This window comes from Paramisgurnus dabryanus, chromosome 4 (assembly GCF_030506205.2).
Source record: "Paramisgurnus dabryanus chromosome 4, PD_genome_1.1, whole genome shotgun sequence".
Classification (NCBI taxonomy): domain Eukaryota; kingdom Metazoa; phylum Chordata; class Actinopteri; order Cypriniformes; family Cobitidae; genus Paramisgurnus; species Paramisgurnus dabryanus.
In genome coordinates, this window is record NC_133340.1 from 21,076,850 (window position 1) to 21,093,833 (window position 16,984).

The following is a 16,984-nucleotide window of genomic DNA, read 5'->3' on the forward strand; positions in this document are numbered from 1 at the left end:
GTCCTCAGAGCACATATATGAAGTTTCAGCTCAAAATACCAACTGGTAGTGGTGTTAGTGAGACCAGCAGGGGGTGCTCACCCTGTGGTCTGTGTGGGTCCTAACACCCCAGTATAGTGATGGGGACACTATACTGTCAAAAAAGCACTGTCCTTCGGATGAGACGTTAAACCGAGGTCCTGACTCTCTGTGGTCATAAAAAATACCAGGATGTCCTTCGAAAAAGAGCAGTGATGTGCCCCGGCATCCTGGCCAAACTTGCCCACTGGCCTACTTATCATCCCTCATACTAAATGGCTATATCACTCTGTCTCCTCTCCACTAATAAGCTGGTGTGTGGTGGGCGTTCTGGTGCAATATGGCTGCTGTCGCATCTTCCAGGTGGATGCTGCACATTGGTGGTGGTTGAGGAGATTTCCCCATTCATATGTAAAGCGCTTTGAGTACTGAGAAAAGCGCTATATAAATGTAACGTATTATTATTATTATATAGATAATGTATTATAGCATGTTAAAATAGACACTTTGTAGGTGTGAGCAAAATTGTGCCATTTTGTGTGTGCTTTAAAGGGGCCATGGCACAAGACTTTTTTAAGATGTCAAATAAATCTTTGGTGTCCCTAGAGCACATACGTGAAGTTTAAGCTCAAAATACCATATAGATAATTTATTACAACATGTTAAAATTGACACTTTGTTGGTGTGTGCAAAAATGTGCCATTTTGGGTGTGTTTTTTAAAATGCAAATGAGCGGATGAAGTGCAAACACTGATCACAATGATGGTGGTTTGTTGCAATTGAAACTCAATTGTGCTGTCAATTATTTTCTCTCTGTAAGATTGGGACAATACATCCAGCAGTGTTTTTTTTCTGTGTGAGGGCTGCCCGTGCAGGGCCAGCGCTAAGGGGCCAACGTTTTTCCAATGAGCAAACCTGCGCGGGGCCTTAAGGTTAGCCCTAAGTGGGCCCAAGCATAAAGGCCTTGTAGGCTTGCTTGCAGGGCTTCTTGTCACTCTCTATTGACAGGATAGTTGCGATATTTTGGATAATTAAGTCAATGAGAGTAACTCACTCTGATGTGTTTGAGGGTGAAGTTGACTGGTTTGGTGAGGGTTGTGTTGGTGGTTTGAGGAAGAGTAGCAGAGATGACAGTGGACATCATGGTTTTAACTGTGTCATCTGATGTGTTGAAGAAGTCTGGTTTCAGTAGGTCCTCCATTGTGGTGTAGCTCATGAAAGCCACTGATCCTGCAACAGAGACACAGGACAATCCCATTTCACTGACATTCTCAAGGACGCAGGGTTAGTAATCATCGTGAAGCCAATGAGCCCCCATGTTGAGTTCACCCAATCATATCCCTGCAAGGAAGCCTACGATGGCCCCTTATGGGCCCACTTAGGTCTAGCCTTAGGGCCCTGCAGGTTTGCTCTATGGCAAAATGTCTTTCATACGCAGATACATGCGCACACACTGTAAAAATACTTTGCTGCCTTAAAATTTTTTGTTGAATCAACTCGGATTTACAAGTCATTTCAACTTACTATTATTTATCGTACCTAGAGATGAGTTGTTATAAATACAGGTGAGTTGTTATAGCTTATAAAATTAAGTTGACTTCTCTCAACTATATTTTATAAGTTGTGACAACTCATCTCTGTTGACATGACTTGTAAATCTGAGTTGATTTAACAAAACATTTTAAGGCAGCAAAGTATTTTTTTCAGTGCATAGATAAAACCGTAAAGCCGGTTAAGGTGTTTACATGCCACACGAAATCGGCGTAATGAGCAAAAAAACTACCTGTGCCGATCGTTTTTTGCTTACGCCATTTATGGGCTTTCCCTGATAAAGGAAAACTGTTTTACGTGTTTACATGAGCCCACGTGTTATCAGTTTATTAAGAATAATCGGCGTAAGACTGTGCATGTAAACGCACTCATTGTCATTCTTTTGCATACCTGTTTTATAGTTGTTCTTGGCGATTCCCAAAAGATCAATGTCCATTAAAGCATGTCTTGTGATGAGCTGAGGGATTTTATCTAGGGTGGCATTTGGTCCAACCATGAAGATTTGTGTTTCTGGTTTATAAAAAAAAACATTAATTTGACAACTTTTATCTCATCTAAAACATCAAAGGATATTTTTCACATTATCTAAATTTTAGTGACATTATAGTCTGAGTCATATCTGTCTCTCTTACCTAAAGACTCAATAGTAAAACTGATATTTTCATAGGTGTTTGTTGGAGTCACCAACATGGAGACAAGCTTCTCGCTGGCTTTTATAACATATGACGCCAGTTCCTTCTGGTCACCTAAGGATGAGGTCATCTTCTCTGAAGTATTAAACACCAAGTCCAAAAGTACTATCACATCCTAATGCAGTAAGAAAAAATAAACAAATGCCAATATTTCCAAAAGAATTTCATTATTTAATTTAGTCGTGTTTCTCATATAGACTTACTGGTAAAGGGAGAACTGTAATATTCTGTATTTGGTCAAGAAGATTCTGTAACAATGAAGTTCCCTGTGGATAAGAATATAACAGCATATTAATGGATTTTGGTTGTGTAGCACAGACATTATCATCACAGTCTATATGGTTGTGGCACTAATGTGAGGAAAGTATTTGTTGAACAGAGTTAGATTTTTTCTTGTACTGTTTCTAAAAGACATTGTAAAATGTATTTAATAAAACATGCAGTTCTGGTTCTTCATTCTGGTTCTTCATTCTGATTGGTTGAAATGCGTTCTAAGCGGTGATAAAATACCCCGGTAACCCCACGGTTCAGACCACATTACATAAGTATCACTGCACCACTGTTGCTGCATACTGATTTATGAAAATAAACAAAAATAAAGTCTTTTTTTCATATTTTTAATTAATGGCGATATCCAGATAAATGGCAAAAAAATTTGTTTAGTCATCTCGTCAATAAAGAGAAAACGTTCCCTGAGCAGTTTCTACCTCAAATATTTCCGCTATTATCCACTGGGTGGCGATCTTAACTTAACCACTAACGCGTTCACTCAACACTAAAAACACAGTGTAAGTTTTGATCAGGCTCTGATTCTGATCTCTTACAAAAGTTCTTCACCAAAATGGAATTATCTCCGCTTTTAGCTGAAAATTTGATAGGTGATAAGAGAACAAATGAAGGTAGGATAAAACAGTTTTTTTTAGCAGAGGGTCTGTCCTTTCATTTGATATTTTATGTTTATTTAAAGAAGATCCTTTTTCTGTAAGGCATTAAACTAAAACTGGGTGTCAACTTAAAAAAAAAAATGCTGACAGGAAAAGAGTTAAGCATGCTTCCAAGCATATTTGATCATCACTTCAACAGTTGCACAATATAAATGTTAATGTATAAATTAGAGGAATGTTGATTTATGAAAATAAACACCACAGTCTTTAATCATATTTCCATTGTGTCATTGCTGCCCTTAGCTGTTATAAAATGCACTGGTAACCCACTGCTTCTTGGGGCTTAGTTGTTGCTTTCAAGCACATTATATTTAAAGAATTAAACCTACAGTTAGCTAGTAGAGCATTTTGTCAACTTACCTTGTAATTTTCAAGCAGTGTTTGATTTAAACCTGAAGCTATGAACACAATAATACATTTTATTCACACTTATGACAAATCATGAATATTAAGGTACATGAGAAAATTAAGATGATGGCCACCACGGGCAATTGTCAATGCTGTGTATTATGTTTTTTATTGTGCTTGCAGCGTACAGCCAGCATGGATGTAATATAGTTACCTGCGCAGTATGCAGAACAGTTGTATTTGGTTGTAACAAACTCATAGACATAATAACCGCCTGTGCAAGCTTTGACTCTAATGGGATAAGACTGATAATAGCAGCAGTTATTGTTCCAGTGACCACAAACATCTCTGAGGACAACTCCATCCTCAGGTTTTGGGTGTCCACCACTTAACCACAGTGGGATTTGAGTGCCACATCTATCCGTTGCAACACATGTTTCTGGCATTTGAAAGCTCTGGCTATAATAGAAAAGCCGATACCAGCCAACCCAGTTGACATTTAGGTCACACATGGAGGGGAAATAATTGATGGATCTTCTTGGATCATCCAACACAGTGTAGTTGTCGCAGGGATCAGCAAAGAGATTATCTGTTGAAAAAAAACATTAAAGGGGCCATTGCATGAAAATGTTAGCATTGCCACTTTGTAGGTGTGAGCAAAAATAGGTCATTGAAATTTGGCTTTCATTATGATGTCATAAGGATATCTTATTAGAATAATACCGCCCCCTTAATCTGCACTATCCAACCACAGCACAGCCATTTAGTACAGAGAGAAAGAGAGAGAGAGAAAAATAATTGACAGCACAATTGAGTTTCAATTACAACAAACCACCATCATTGTGATCCATGTTTGCACTTCATCCGCTCATTTGCATTTTAAATGACACACCCAAAACAGCACACTTTTGCTCAGACCTAGATTAAGATTTAGTTTACATCTTAAAAAAATCTCATAATATGTCCTCTTTAAGTATCCAATTTACTCTAACTGTGGATTTACACCAGCCGCGTTTGAGGCGTCAGATTCGCGTCTACCACGTCTGGTTTGCCGCTTGAACATTTTGAGTTTACTAGCTCATTTGTGTGTGAAAGCCGCACGTGAAATTCTAGTCATTGAGAGATTCACACAGAAATTTGTGTAATGGGAGGGGCTTCTGCGACTCAGCTCGCATTCTGTAATTATGTCACTACTAGAGTAAGCTCCTGATTTTTTAACGCAGCAAACCAGCAGACCGTGACATAACCCAAATCGTAAAGCCACCTTGGCTAATCAGAAGCCTAACAAAAATGTATTTTCGGTTCTGGTAGTATAACAACATGACGCACAGAGGAAAAAGGAGATTTGGGCAATGTCCGTTATTGCAGATTTGTAAACAAACCCACATAGCAATTTTGTTCCGCAAAAACCACACAACCAGTTTTCCTCGGCCCACATACAATGAAGAGTGACGGCCCACAATGGCCCAGTTCTGGATTACAGACAATAGCCCATAACTGGCCCAGATCTGGGCCAGAACAGGCCCTACAAACAAGCCTACAATGGCCCTTGCATGGTCAGCCCTCACTTAGCCCCCAGGAAGTCCTCATGCAGCAAAATCCCCAAAGTTAAATAAACCCTGCTGGATGTATATATTGTCCCAGTCTTACAGAGTGTTAAAAAGTAACAATGAAGAAGAATTAAAAGCTTTGTTATCCTCTCTCTCTCACCATCTCTGTCTAAACCAAAAATTGAATTTTACACCTTACTTGTAAAGTCATTTTCTTACTTTAGGTTTAGATTTTGTTTCATTTAAAGTCACCCTTATTCTGATCAGTGTTTGTTTTAGTTGAACTATGACGTATGCGGTTGACAAATATGACTTCCAGAAGATGCACCCAAAATCTGTGTCTGGGAAGAGTGGCGTGTATGTGTATGTGTATGTGTATGTGTATGTGTATGTGTATGTGTATGTGTATGTGTATGTGTATGTGTATGTGTATGTGTATGTGTATGTGTATGTGTATGTGTATGTGTATGTGTATTATGGTAGAGAAATTTTGAGTGTTTTATCTTACAGATTAGTATAATATAGTATGCTTTTAATATGTTTCATGGTTAAGGTCTACATGAATCAAGTTTTAAGTTGTCTCTCTGTTGCTTGCATATGAATGTGTTATTCCATAGCTGGGCCTGGAGGAGATAAGGGTGTCCTTGGTAAGGATAGCGAAATAGTTGTGTGATGTGTTAGAGAACAAAGACACTGTTTGACCACCCATGGGAGGATTTATGTACCAGCTTGGAATGTTATAGAGATAAAGCCACAGCATCACCAAGTTGTCATGAGTTATGAGAAGGAGCTAAGGGGCCAAAAGGCAGGAGTCTGCTGAGCATTGGGATAGTACAGAGTGAAAGAAAGGCAGGGCTACTGGACCACTATTGGACCACTATATAATATGCGGAAAAACTCAGATCGGGGTCATTGTCATTATCATTTTACCAGGTGTACACCCTATGACCAGTATTGTGTTTCAAGCTGTCTGTCACAATTCTTTAATAATGTGTACATATTAGTTCAGAAGCTCTTTTTATTTTCTTGGAGTCTTCCGTCAGGGGTTTTTGTTGCTTCTTGGCAACGGCAATGGCTCTGCCATTTGTAACAATCGCTAGCCATGTTTTGCTCGACTGCCTTTGTGTTGATTGTCGTACAGTGATCCTGCTTCTCGCGATATCTGAGACTTTGCGAGACTGAAGGACACCGGGTCGGATACAGTGAACTTGCAAGTGGGGTATTCTTCCTACAGACGTTAGGGGCGGGCGAGAGAGTCTTTATTCATTCGGTAATTAGTCATTTAACCATATACCGACTTACGAAGATGATTTATTAACATAAAAATGCTGCCTTGTGTCCCTTTAAAGCCACTAGAAATTACTGTTCTCTGTTGGGATTTATTCTGTGATAACAACTGGCTGAGTGTACATCATTCCTAACATAAAAAATATCCAGAAAGCATTTATTCATTAACCTGCCTGTAACCCTCACACAACACCATAGATAACACTATACTTTACCAGTTGGGCTGATCGCTGACAGGACAGTTGTGTTGGTGGAGTAAACACTCATAACATCTGCAAGATTTAATAAATTGAAGTTAATTAACACAAACACAAATATCAAATGTACAAACAGACAGTTTTAAATCAAATGTATTTACCTGTACAGTATGCACTATTGCATACTGTTGGAGTAACAAACTCATAGACATAATAACCGCCTGTGCAGGCTTTGACTCTAATGGGTGACCGGTTATAGCAGCAGTTATTGTTCCAGTGACCACAAGCATCTCTGGTGACCACTCCATCGACTTGGGTTGGGTGTCCACCACTTAGCCACAGTGGGATGTCAGCATCACACCTATGTATCGTAACACATGATTCTGGCATTCGAACGTTCAAACTATGATGGAAAAGCCGATACCAGCCGACCCAACTGAAAGAGGTGTCACATATTGGGGGGTAAGAGTAATAGTTGGTGGATCTTCTTGGATCATCCAGCACAGTGTAGTTGTAGCAGGGGTCAGCAGAGAGATTATCTGTTGTGAAAAAGTCTTCTTTATTGAACAATAACACAATTTAAAACAAAACAGCTCCTCTAGTGGATGGAGGTGTTTTACAGTTTTTTTTTTCTATTTTCACAATTATGTTGTAAAACCTCACAACTGTTAGTACAAAACTCAAAGCAGATAATCAAAAAGTCATTTTTTTCCAAACATGTAATCACATGTTCAATTGACTTAGTACAAGACTCAAATTTATACCTTCACTTTTTTCACCACACTTAATCATTGTGTCATCAAAGAAATACCTTTCATATGAAGTAACTGTCTTTCACAATGCAATGCTCACAATACTTTTGATACGCTTCTCATCTGATTTGCATAAATACATTTGACCAGCACTAAATCCAACTGATCTTAATGGTTAATCACTGAACCATTTGGTAAACCTATATATTTTCATTTCAGCAATGTAAAGTATATGGATTTTGAGAACTACAGAAATAAAATGTGTGTTTGTACGAAAATATAAATTATGTGTAATAACAAAAGTGTCTCTAGACTAAAACAATCAAAATCTGGTTTCACTTACATGGCATAACAGAGACGATGGTCAACAGAGCTATAAAAACATCTGAAATTAAATACAAACAAACATTAATAATATATACATGTAAATTAAGAATTGATTTATATCAAATTAATGTTTTTTTGTAATTAATAGTTATATTAAAATAATTTGAATAAGGCATTGAGTCTCAACCCAGATAGCATGCAACCATTGAAACAATGTTAACAACAGTTGATTTGTAAATGTTAATTGCATTGAATCAATATCAGGTTTGCACCCTCCATTAATATTAAAAAATATAGAAATTTCTATTTTTTTAAGATGTAAACTAAGTCTTAATCTAGGTCTGAGCAAAAGTGTGGCGTTTTGGGTGTGTCATTTAAAATGCAAATGAGCGGCTGAAGTGCAAACACTGATCACAATGATGGTGGTTTGTTGCAATTGAAACTCAATTGTGCTGTGAATTATTTTCTCTCTCTCAATTTCTCTCTGCACTAAATGGCAGTGCTGTGGTTGGATAGTGCAGATAAAGGGGGCGGTATTACCTTATTCTGACATCACAATAGGAGCCAAATTACAATGACCTATTTTTTCACATGCTTGCAGAGAATGGTTTATCAAAACTAAGTTACTGGGTTGATCTTTTTCAAATTGTTTTAGGTTTATAGAAGCACTGGGGACACAATTGTAGCAGTTAAACATGGAAAAAGTCAGATTTTCATAATATGTCCCCCTTAAAATTCCAATATTTTTTCAATATTAATGGAGGGTGCAAACGTGATATTGATTCAATGGTATTAACATTGACAAATCAACGGCTTTTAACATTGTTTCAATGGTTGCATGCTATCTGGGAATACATATAAATTAGTTGTATTGCGATTTTGATTATGATATAAAATATTAAAATGTAATTAGCAATGATAAACGCACTCTAAAAGGATGGCTTATTATTTCCATCCATTTGCTAGGTTTGACTTTTTTTGTTAATGCTGGCCTTGGCCCCGCATTGGGGAAAATTTAACCCCATGTTAATATAATGGAGAGAATAAATTCAGGGGTGTAGTGTGTAAAGAGGTAAGATTTATTTTGTAACAAGTTACACAATAAAGAATTTGCAGTGTTTTTGTCAAATCAACACATATTTTCAGTTACTTTAATGTATAAAAATAAGTTAAACAATTGTAACTTGAATTTATAAATTATGTCAACTTTTTAAGCCAAAACTTAAAATAGGTTGAATTGACTTGCAAAACCAAGTTGTTTTAACTTTGTGCTGCATATTTTTTGATTAGTATAAGTTTTAGTATATGACTACTTTTAAATATTGCAGATTATGACAGAAAAAATAAACTTACTTTTAATGAAAGTGGACAACATTTTAGACAGACCAGTATCTTTAAATTTTATCCAAAATGAGGGGTTGTGTTCCCTTAGAGACAAAAGAAAAAGCTTAGCATTAGAGCCATGTAAAATACTGACTCCTTTGGCCGGTTGCATAAACTTCTTAAACTAAAGGGGTCATATTGTGAGATTTTTTTAAGATGTAAGATAAATCTTTGGTGTCCTCAGAGTGCATAAGTGAGGTTTTAGCTCAATATACCACATAGATAATTAATTATAGCATCTTTAAATTGCCACTTTGTAGGCCTGAACAAAAGGGTGCCATTTTTGGGTGTGACATTTAAAATGCAAATGAGCGGATAAAGTGCAAACACTGATCATAATGATGGTGATTTGTTGTAATTGAAACTCAACTGTGCTGTTAAGTCCTTCTTTTCTCTCTCTTTCTCTCTGCACTAAATGGCAGTGCTGTGGTTGGATAGTGCAGATTAAGGGGGCGGTATTATTATAATTCGCCTTGCTATCTATCTCACAAAACAGACGAATTCTGAACGACCTAATTTTTCACATGCTTGCAGAAAATGGCTTACCCAAACAAAGTTACTGGGTTGATCTTTATCACATTTTCTAGATTGATTGAAGCACTGGGGACCCAATTTTAGCACTTAAACATGGAAAAAGTCTGATTTTCACGTTATGACCCCTTTAAAAGTTATCTATTTATCATGTAGAAAACTAAAATGGAAAAATGGGGGCTATACATAGTGCCCAGGACCTTGTGCTACGTCCCAGTGCAGGGCTGGCCCGTCCAACAGGCAATAAGTGATTGCCTGGGGCCCCATGACAAAACAAGGGTCCTCCATGCATAAAAATAATTTTGTCATTGCACAAATCTCATAAACACGATCAGCAGGCAGTATGCACTGCATGTGCAGGGACCTTATTGATTAAAATAGAGATCATAAAGAAGGTAGGTGAAAAAAACACAGGGATTGAACAACAGGGTAAATTCCCCACACAACAATCTATAGTAAAATGATAATAAATACAAAACCTAAGTATAAATAAAGACATAAAACATTACAAAATAAGAACAGAGTGGGCTAATTTGGTTAATGTTAATGATGTGATGCTGCTTGCGGAGGTGTGTCTCATTGCGTATGCTTGGAAATGAAACGTTTTGGATTGGATGGGTAATGGGTAAACTATGGCATCAAAACAATACCTTTTAGATGCTGAAAAGAAAAAGAGAAAAGCAGAGAAAGAAAAGCAATCACAAGGCAAACATATTTTCTGCTTTACATTGTTTAATTCCTATACTAATTTAAAAACATTAGAAAAATTTCCATCACCCTTTCTAAATTAACCCACCTGAAAAAAGACTATTATACTATATAATTTACTGCACTAAACTGTATAGTAAAATTCTTAGATACAAGAAATTAACTATAGTAGGGTCAAAAACTGTATACAGAATACTGTACACCCTATAATAATTATTTTGTATTAATATCCATGATATTTGTATTGATACATACTGTAGCTCTGTTGCACTACAACTGTTTCACTTTAACAACATTGCTTAATATATTGCACTTAATAAAAACTTCTGGCACAGGTCGGAGCGGACAACCCCTATCGTGTGTCACGCTCCTCCCTCAGTTTCCACCCCGAGGAGGTCCCAAAATGCCCCAATGACCAAACAGACGAGAGGAATACAATTTAACAATGTTAATTGAATAAAAAATAAGGGAAAGGGGAGAGGGGAACGGTAATCCGAGTCGCTTCTGACAATTTCACGTGGACTGCAGGTAAGTCTTCCTGAATTTCTCTCTCTCTTCGACCCCACGTGAACTACATGTAAGTCTTTCCAGCTTCCTCTCTCCGTGTTTCTCAGGTGAACTACACGTGAACGTTTCTAGCCTCTTTTCCTGGGCTCAGTAAGATAGATACAGGTGAGTACTCTGGTAAGTAAGCAGGTGTGTACACTGGGCTTGCAGCTTTGGGCGTACAGGGAAGTATACAGGTGAGTACTCTGGTAAGTAAGTAGGTAAGTACACTGGGCTTGCAGCTTTTGGCATATGGGGTGGTATACAGGTGAGTACACTGGTAAGTAAGAAGATAAGTACACTGGCTTGCAGCTTTGGGCATACAGGGAGGTATACAGGTGAGTACACTGTGCTTTTAGCTTTAGGCGTACAAGGGGATATACAAGTGGATACTCTGGTAAGTGGCTTTGGGCATACAGGGAGGCATACAGGTACATACACTGGGCTTTTAGCTTTTAGGCGTACAGGGAGGTATACAAGTGGGTGCACTGGGAAGTAGCTTTGGGCGTAAAGGGAGGTATACAAGTGGGTGCACTGGGAAGTGGCTTTGGGCATACAGGTAAGTACACTGGTAAGTGGCTTTTAGCTTTAGGTATACAGGGAGGTATACAGGTGAGTACACTGATAAGTAGCTTTTAGATTTGGGTGGATTTGACTTACAGGCCGGTGAATGGACGAATGCGCAGGACTTTAGCCCTTCGGAACTCAGGTGTTTGGAGAAGACGTATATGCCCACAGCGAACTCCTAGTCTTCCGCTCTCGGACAGACTTACGACAACCACTTTGGCGTTGGCTTTTCAGCATATGGTGGAACAGGCCCACGACGACACAGAGCCCTCGGCTCAGACCTCCAGACTGGCAGCAGAGGACACACAAATTTCATTCAGAGTGATAATATTTCAGTGAACATGCGAGGAGAGACGCGACACCTCTTAACTTCAGACAAAGAGGGGCAGATGGAGACACAGGATAAGGCTACTTCAATATTTAGACAAACACACCCACCGGATGGTATCACAGAAGTGGATCGGTTGAGGTAGGGGATCTTACAATGCAGCGTAAGGCAACAGCAAGACGAATTCCAACGTGACACAGTTCCTTTAACTATTTGATACTTCCCTCATCATTGTCGATGTCTCATACACCCGAATCCTAGTTTCCACACATTACTCCATTTTCTTCTGTCGCTAATTTGTACCCTTAGATCCGCTTCCAGTGTCCTTCCAACAGACAAGATCTCTTCACATTGCACAGTCGAATCAATGACAAGTACTGCAGAATGAATGATTAAACACTTATCTTCGTCGCTGTTCCAGCCCAATTCTCCAACTCAATTTCGCCCAAGCCTGCAAATCTACACAGGAACGTCTCTCCAAATACACAATCAACCTCCGCCTCACTCACGGTGCTTGCCGGAATAAACTTCGCCTTTCGGTTTTCTTGACTCCCTATTTATGGGCCTCCTCTTCCCTACAACGTCCAATCACCACACTCGCTAAGCACACCTGATCTCCATAGCGCTTGATTTGTTTGCCCGGAGTTGGCCGGAACCGGCCAGGTGTTACAGCGAAGTTGGTCCGGGCGAAACTATTTCCGCCATTTTGGTTCTGCCAGCTTAAAGTCACTCCGTGACACTTCACACTTAAATATATACATTTTCATTTTTATCTGTTTCAATTTCACATTGTCAAATTGCATTGCTATAAATTTTTTTACATCTGTGGGTCCCATTTTCAAGGTCTCGCCAAGTCCCCATAACCCCAAGGGCCGGCCCTGAGTGAACGCGCTAAAGTTTTTGATTTAAATGTACTATCCCCACACAGGAAACTTAGGAAAATCTAGTTCTCAATAAATGTTAATATTACTATGTAGAAAATGAGGGTTAATCTAATTTATTTTCCTACACCAAAAAGTTTGTTTTTCAGTGTGTAAATGCTGTAGGTAGTTCATCATGCATTTATTATCAGTAGAAACAAAATCTTACCTGAGTTTAAATCTGGTGGTCTTCACCCAACATCAATCGGACAAAAAATGAGTAAATATTTGTTGTGTCAAGAGTGTTTGCAGTACAGTTATCTGTTCATCAAACCATGATAAGGAAATATACACCCACATTCTGTTCTCTTCATACTCAAAGGCACACATGTACACTGTTTCTTTAACCCCCTATTTTCATTGCTGGCAAAACACACAATCAATAAATACATTACAAAACCACATTAAACTTTGAGAAAAGGTGTTTAATAATAATTTAGAAATAATCAATAATGAAAAATAAATAAGTGCAACAAACAAAACTGTAACATACACATTCTAGAGAAAATGTAATACTATCCAACTTAAATAAATTTTTAAAACATTTAAACATTCATTGAAACATTTATAAAGATTTTTTTATGAAATAAAATAAAAATACACAATTCCATGATCATGAGAGAAGTTATGTGTTTAATGCATGAGCACAACCTCCGCATTCATCTTCTTTCAAAAGCGTCTTATATTGCACCTGCATCACATTATGCAAACTGTTTTCTCAGCATTAATCCAGCATTTTTAGAGTTTGTGCAACCAAACTTGCTCTTTTGAAAAATTGCTTATGATGTTCCTCATTTGGAGTGTCTGCTTAATGAATTAAATGCATGATGTACCTACGAAAAAATACAATGTTATGAATGTAAAGATGCATTCAGCACTCCTCTCTTTTGTTTTTATTTATTTTGCAAAAGCTCTTGATGAGTGCAATGTCTATACAAGTTTCCAAAAATCTAGTTTTGTATATTCAAATAAAGTAGTATAAAGCAGGTTTCCAACTAACCCAAGAAGGAACAGGCAGGCGAGATATCTGATAAGAAACCTGTTTTATCAATCAACTCACTGTTTCCATGAGTTTTCCATGACATTTCCTCACTTCAGGAGCATTGTGCAGATGAACTCCCAGATAGCATGCAAACCATTGAAACAACATTGAGTAAAAGTCCTCTCCAGTATTTTGTTCTAATCACCAGGGGTGCGTTTCCCGTAAGCAATATGGTCGCAAGTTTTGTCCAATATTATGAAGCTGCAGACTCGGAGCCTGCAGCTACAGACCCCGGCCCAGAGAGCCGCATTCTCAGACCCCTCGTTTTTCGAGACGGCGATCAAATTGGATCGGATAAACATTTGAAGAAACGTGAGTATCGTTAATGTTATTAAGCGAATTATACTCATTCGAATTCTTTTTTTAATCAAACTACTTTAGCTAATCGATAACCCAACATATAAATTATACATTTAATATTTGTAAAGATAGATTGTAAACAAATTCGAGCCGTTAATGTATGTTTTTTGTCGCCTTTTTTACCCGAAAACATTTATAGCTAAATAACATAGCTAGCTAACGTTAGCTTTTAACCTTGGACTTTTTGTAGACAAGCCATTGTAAAAATTTGATTAAAATTTGTTGACATTAAAGTAGACTAATTAAATACATTAAGGGGCAGTTTCCCGGACTAGAATTACTAGTCCTAGACTAAAATAAATATAAGAGCTGCCCAAACTGAAAACAACTTATGTCTTAAAATACATCAGTGGCCATTGCTTGGCCTCAAAATGTACACAAGTAATGTTTTTAATAAGGCATGTTTGATCAAACTAGTTATATTTTCTAATTAAACTAAGGCCTAGTCCTGATTTAAACTAATCCCTGTTCGGGAAACCACCCCAAAGTGTGTTAATATCAAAGAATGTCATCATTAATAATTTAATCAGATTTACCATTTGACATTTTTTTAATTACCGGACCTTTTCTCCTTAAACTTTAATTAATTAACTTAAACTTATATAAATTAATTAATGCAGGAAAAATGATTTTACTTTATATAATTTATGTATATAATTTTACTTAAATGAGCTCTTAAAAAAAGTAAGTATTAAAATGAATCAATATCAATTTAACTGTGATATTAAGTTGTTGCCGGCCATTAACAACATACAATTGACTAATAATCAAAGGTACTATGCCTTCACTATTTATTAACCAGCCTATGATATTAACATGTCAGCTAGAATGTGTCATTTGGCCTTTTGTTTGGGTTCCTTGTATGGACTCTGTGGAGTGGTCTTAAAATTAGAATTTGAGTTTGACTCTCTCTCTCTCTTTTTTAAAGATGGATATAACAATTCAAACGGGGGACTCACTTCCAGAAATTCCAAAATGTCACAAATGCTGCAGTGATTTTGACTACCATCAAAGTGGTTCCCCCTAAAGCCATGTGTGCCTGTCTACATGGACAGTGAGCAGCAGTAAAATTGCTATTCTTTTTCAATGCCTCAAAGCTCTGCTTTATAAATCAAAAACTCAACTGAACTTCAAGAATGAAGTGGAGTTTATTTGTAGTTTTCTTTTTTCCTGAAGTAGGCCCAACATGTTTGTCAATTGGATTGTTTCTATTATTGTCATATATGCAATGTTTTTATATTAATTAATTGATGTATTTGTTTATATGGACAGGCCATGCCTATGTGAAATGCAGGCATTATCCTGGCAGGAAGCTGAGCAGGTGTTCCTCAGTGGCCCTTCTTATCACTCTAGGTATGCTTGTAATTTGTATTTGCAAAAAATAGTATTTTTATTACACAACATTTTTGACAATGGCAATGTTTTATTTTAGTGAAGTCGAGGAATTTGACAGAGCAGTTTCCAAAAGACAGAAAAAGAAGGAAAAAAAATCACCTGCAGGAAGTAATTATTTTACCTTATGAATTTACATTATTTTACATTTATTCATTTAGCAGACGCTTTTATCTAAAGTGACTTATAAATGAGGAGTTATTTTTAATGCAATTGAAAATGAAAAGTAAAGTCACTAACACAATTCTTTCTTTTTTGTTTGCTTTCTCCTGTTTACAGCAAGATGATGTTTAGGTGATTGTTCAATAAAGTACAGAATTGTTTATTATTGGTGTTTTGTCTATTCTTATTTAAGTTTAGCTTCGGATTCAAAATATCAAAAAACAGGTTTTGTAATGTTAGCATGATGTTAATGACCATTACAGGTTGAACTGAACAAAAAAAATAGAATTTTAATTAAAAAAACAACAACATTGTAGCAATATAATATTACATAATATTTTTCTAAAGATAGTTCAATCTGTAACTGTATCCCTTCCATCAGTAATTTTCTTTTAATTACACCCACGCTCAAAAAAATAACTACTGGGTAAATTGTTAGTCAGAGAACACAATTCGTTTTTTGGCACATGCATTAAGCCGGGAATGCAAATATTTATTTGGATAACTTTAAATAAAACGAGACCGTAATATTGCATCCTATTGTTTTCAATGCCATTTGGATAAGGGTGTTATACGGTCTTCCAAACAGCAGGGGGCGCTGTCTCAAAAAACGAGGGGTCTGAGCATGCGGGTCGGAGCCAGCTGCAAATGGGTGGGTTAGCAGCAAGTGGGTGGAGCTTTAGCCGCAAGTGGGCTGTACAAACTTCCAGAGGCTTCACCACCGTCCCATTTGAAGCGTAAACTCCTCCTACTTGTACATTTCTGAAATCCCTCCTACTTGCGGCATAAGCTCCTCCCACTTGCGGCATAAGGTCCTCCTACCTGCAGTCTCCGGGCTGCAGCGATATATACTTGGGCAAATGAGCGGCTGAAGTGCAAACACTGATCACAGTGATGGTGGTTTGTTGTAATTGAAACTCAATTGTGCTGTCAAGTCCTTCTTTTCTCTCTCTTTCACTTTGAACTAAATGGCAGTGCTGTGGTTGGATAGTGCAGATAAAGGGGGCGGTATTACCTTATTCTGACATCACAATAGGAGCCAAATTACAATGACCCATTTTTTCACATGCTTGGAAAGAATGGTTTACCAAAACTAAGTTAGTGGGTTGATCTTTTTCACATTTTCTAGGTTGGTAGAAGCACTGGGGACACAATTATAGCAGTTAAACATGGAAAAAGTCAGATTTTCATAATATGTCCCCTTTAAGCTGCTTTACATGCTGCAAATGGGTGGGTTAGCAGCAAGTGGGTGGAGCTTTAGCAGCAAGTGGGCTGTACAAACTTCCAGAGGATTCACCACCGTCCCATTTAAAGTGTAACTCCTCCTACTTGCACATTTCTGAAATCCCTCCTACTTGCGGCATAATCTCCTCCCACTT

At 37.5% G+C, this 16,984-nt stretch overlaps 1 protein-coding gene and 1 long non-coding RNA gene across 2 annotated transcripts in view; one reads left to right on the forward strand and one right to left on the reverse strand.

Moving 5' to 3' along the window:
* The window catches only part of LOC135760440 (adhesion G protein-coupled receptor E1-like), a 37,083-nt gene extending 29,704 nt beyond the window's left edge, over nt 1-7,379 (reverse strand). The window contains exons 1-9 of the mRNA XM_065274425.2: nt 7,352-7,379; nt 6,749-7,126; nt 6,606-6,662; nt 3,768-4,142; nt 3,566-3,603; nt 2,465-2,527; nt 2,202-2,376; nt 1,960-2,079; nt 1,073-1,248 (exon numbers count right to left, since the gene is read on the reverse strand). Of these exons, the coding sequence (XP_065130497.1) occupies nt 1,073-1,248; nt 1,960-2,079; nt 2,202-2,376; nt 2,465-2,527; nt 3,566-3,603; nt 3,768-4,142; nt 6,606-6,662; nt 6,749-7,126; nt 7,352-7,379 (1,410 nt within the window). The remainder of the gene's footprint in view (nt 1-1,072; nt 1,249-1,959; nt 2,080-2,201; nt 2,377-2,464; nt 2,528-3,565; nt 3,604-3,767; nt 4,143-6,605; nt 6,663-6,748; nt 7,127-7,351) is intronic.
* Nucleotides 7,380-13,928: 6,549 nt separating this feature from the next.
* LOC135760369 (uncharacterized) lies at nt 13,929-16,165 on the forward strand. Its single transcript, XR_010537410.2, has 4 exons — nt 13,929-14,003; nt 14,980-15,404; nt 15,484-15,554; nt 15,723-16,165. It is a non-coding gene; the product is annotated as an uncharacterized lncRNA (long non-coding RNA).
* Nucleotides 16,166-16,984: the final 819 nt, after the last annotated feature.